Source organism: Borostomias antarcticus, assembly GCF_949987555.1.
Source record: "Borostomias antarcticus genome assembly, contig: scaffold_234, whole genome shotgun sequence".
NCBI classification, from domain to species: Eukaryota; Metazoa; Chordata; class Actinopteri; order Stomiiformes; family Stomiidae; genus Borostomias; species Borostomias antarcticus.
Window position 1 is genome coordinate 10,001 of NW_028176393.1, and position 2,436 is coordinate 12,436.

Here is a 2,436-nt window from a genome sequence, read left to right on the forward strand (position 1 = left end):
GGTGAGTCAAACGTCTTATAATATGTCGTAAATAAGGTCCAGGTTGTCAAAAACGAGCATTGTCCTTTAACGAGCTGATGGCCACCGTCGCGGTACCGTTTATCCATGATTGCGGTTGTTTGGTTTACTCAAGCAAGCTAGCGAAAAGTTATCCTGGATATGTTGAGCTAGCTTCGTAGTACAGGGCCCTGGTCTCACCTGTCTCTCCTGTCTCTCCTGTCTCTCCTGCAGCTGTGATCTCACCTGGTCTCACCTGTCTCTCCTGGTCTCTCCTGTCTCTCCTGCAGCTGTGATCTCACCTGTCTCTCCTGCAGCTGTGATCTCACCTGTGTCTCCTTGTTCTTGCAGCTGGTGGGGAACCTGTTGGACTTCTGCTTCTACACGTTCCGCGAGTCTCAGGCGCTGAAGGTGGAGTTCCCTGAGATGCTGGTGGAGATCATCAGTGACCAGATACCAAAGGTGGAGTCGGGCCTCACGCACACGCTCTACTTCCACAAGAAGTGAGCCACAGCCAGGCAGGACGGAGCGAGGAGGAGGAGGAGGAGGAGAGGACCCGCTGGCAGAGGAAGGACCATGGCCGTACCGCGGCCTGCGTCGGCCAGACAGGCAGTTAGGCCCCGCCCCCGTCCCCGTCCCCACCCCCAACACGCCTCCTCCTCCTCCACTCGGACAGGAAGTGACATGGCACGATGTGCAAGAAGAAAGAGGGAGAGGGGTCCCCCTTCGTGGTCACCGTTTGCTGGTCAGAGCTGTGACGATGACGGTTGTGTTGTCCAGGACAACGCACTGAGGAGAACTTTTTTTTTTTTTTATGTGACAAAAGCATCCCCAAACCCCGCCCCCAAAGACGATGACAGTTTTCTATGGATATGAAGCCATACATGCGCTACACCCATACCAAGGCCCGGCGAACGCTTTCACATAAACACACTATTATGCACACAGACACTGATACACAAGCCCTCCTACCCTTTTCTGAAAACAGTAAATGATAAATGTGGCTTTTGCATTATTTTAGAGCAATATAGCACTACCCTGACGATATGGAAAAATACAACAATTGCTTAGATGTTGCTTTGCAGTATATTGCCATTAGATTGCATTGCAAACACAGCAGGAGGCAGACTATGTTCTTGAAGAGCAGAGGTGCGTCTTTGAGAGGGGAAGAGGCTGTTTGAACATATTCCAAGGGCTACACAGGCTTAACAGTAAGCTGATAGTTGCTTTCAAATCTAACAAATTCAACTTTTGATTCTCAATCTGTGTGCACCACCACACACACGAGCAACACTGCAACATCCACATACTCCATTTTCTAACAAGTTGTGTATAACAATCAAAAAAACTTACTCTAATATGCAAAACCTGGGAGGTGACGATGTTTCAGTGAAATGGTGTGAGGGAAGCTTGAGTCCAGTGAACGTGAATCTGTCCTCATTTAATAGAGTCCCAGTTTAAGGCTTCTGTGGTGTAGAATTGTGATGTACCGTTGCTGAGAGATGCTTTCCCACCCGGAGAGCGTGAGGGAGTTCAGACTCTCAGCTCAACTGCTTGACCAGTGTTTCCCTGTCCTAATGCGTTTGACTGCTGTTGTAATGGCCTGATGATGCGTGTGTGAGAGACTGCTGTTTTAACGGCCTGATGATGCGCGTGTGAGAGAGAGATCTCCACAACGCTAGTTTGTCTATTAATACACACGCTCAACTGAAAACCAGCCCTTTGTGAAGAAGTCAACAAACTCTTACCTACTGTTCCCAGATATAATAATAAAGCATTTTTGTATGATTGTGTTGCAAAAGGTTTAGTTTTTGAAAAAATCGGACATTTTCCATCATGGTGCTTGTTTTATTTTGTAATTAGACAGTGATAATAATTCCTGGTAGCTACAGATGTACAGTTAGCATTAAATGCAGTATGGATACCAGTAACAATCTTACAAGCAAACACACACTCTGTACTGCTGACTATGAACCAGGAGTGTTAAACATGTCATTACTCTACAGTACACTGCTTTCGGAAAATGCAACATGTATTAACTTAACTGGCAAACACGTGTATAAAATTGCCCCTGCTTATACGGTCACATTTTACTCTAACTGTTGTACAGAGAAATGTTTGGAATAACGTGTTGAGAAATGCTGATAAAGGACTAACGCATTTGGCTCAGACGCCTCTCCTGCTTCTATGTTTCTCAACTTGTCAGTTGGCCAACTACTAGTCAACGGCACCACCACCTCAACCCGGACCATTCTTTACCGTCTGTCCCTCTAGACCATTCTTTACCGTCTGTCCCTCTAGACCATTCTTTACCGTCTGTCCCTCTAGACCATTCTTTACCGTCTGTCCCTCTAGACCATTCTTTACCGTCTGTCCCTCTAGACCATTCTTTACCGTCTGTCCCTCTAGACCATTCTTTACCGTCTGTCCCTCTAGACC

At 46.9% G+C, this 2,436-nt stretch overlaps 1 protein-coding gene across 1 annotated transcript in view; it reads left to right on the forward strand.

The window, feature by feature from the left end:
* LOC311328568 (mineralocorticoid receptor-like) overlaps positions 1 to 2,142 on the forward strand; it is a gene marked incomplete at its 5' end in the record, with an annotated part of 4,360 nt that extends 2,218 nt beyond the window's left edge. Inside the window, one exon of the mRNA XM_084462520.1 lies at positions 349 to 2,142. Within this exon, the coding sequence (XP_084318646.1) occupies positions 349 to 504 (156 nt within the window). The remainder of the gene's footprint in view (positions 1 to 348) is intronic.
* Positions 2,143 to 2,436: the final 294 nt, after the last annotated feature.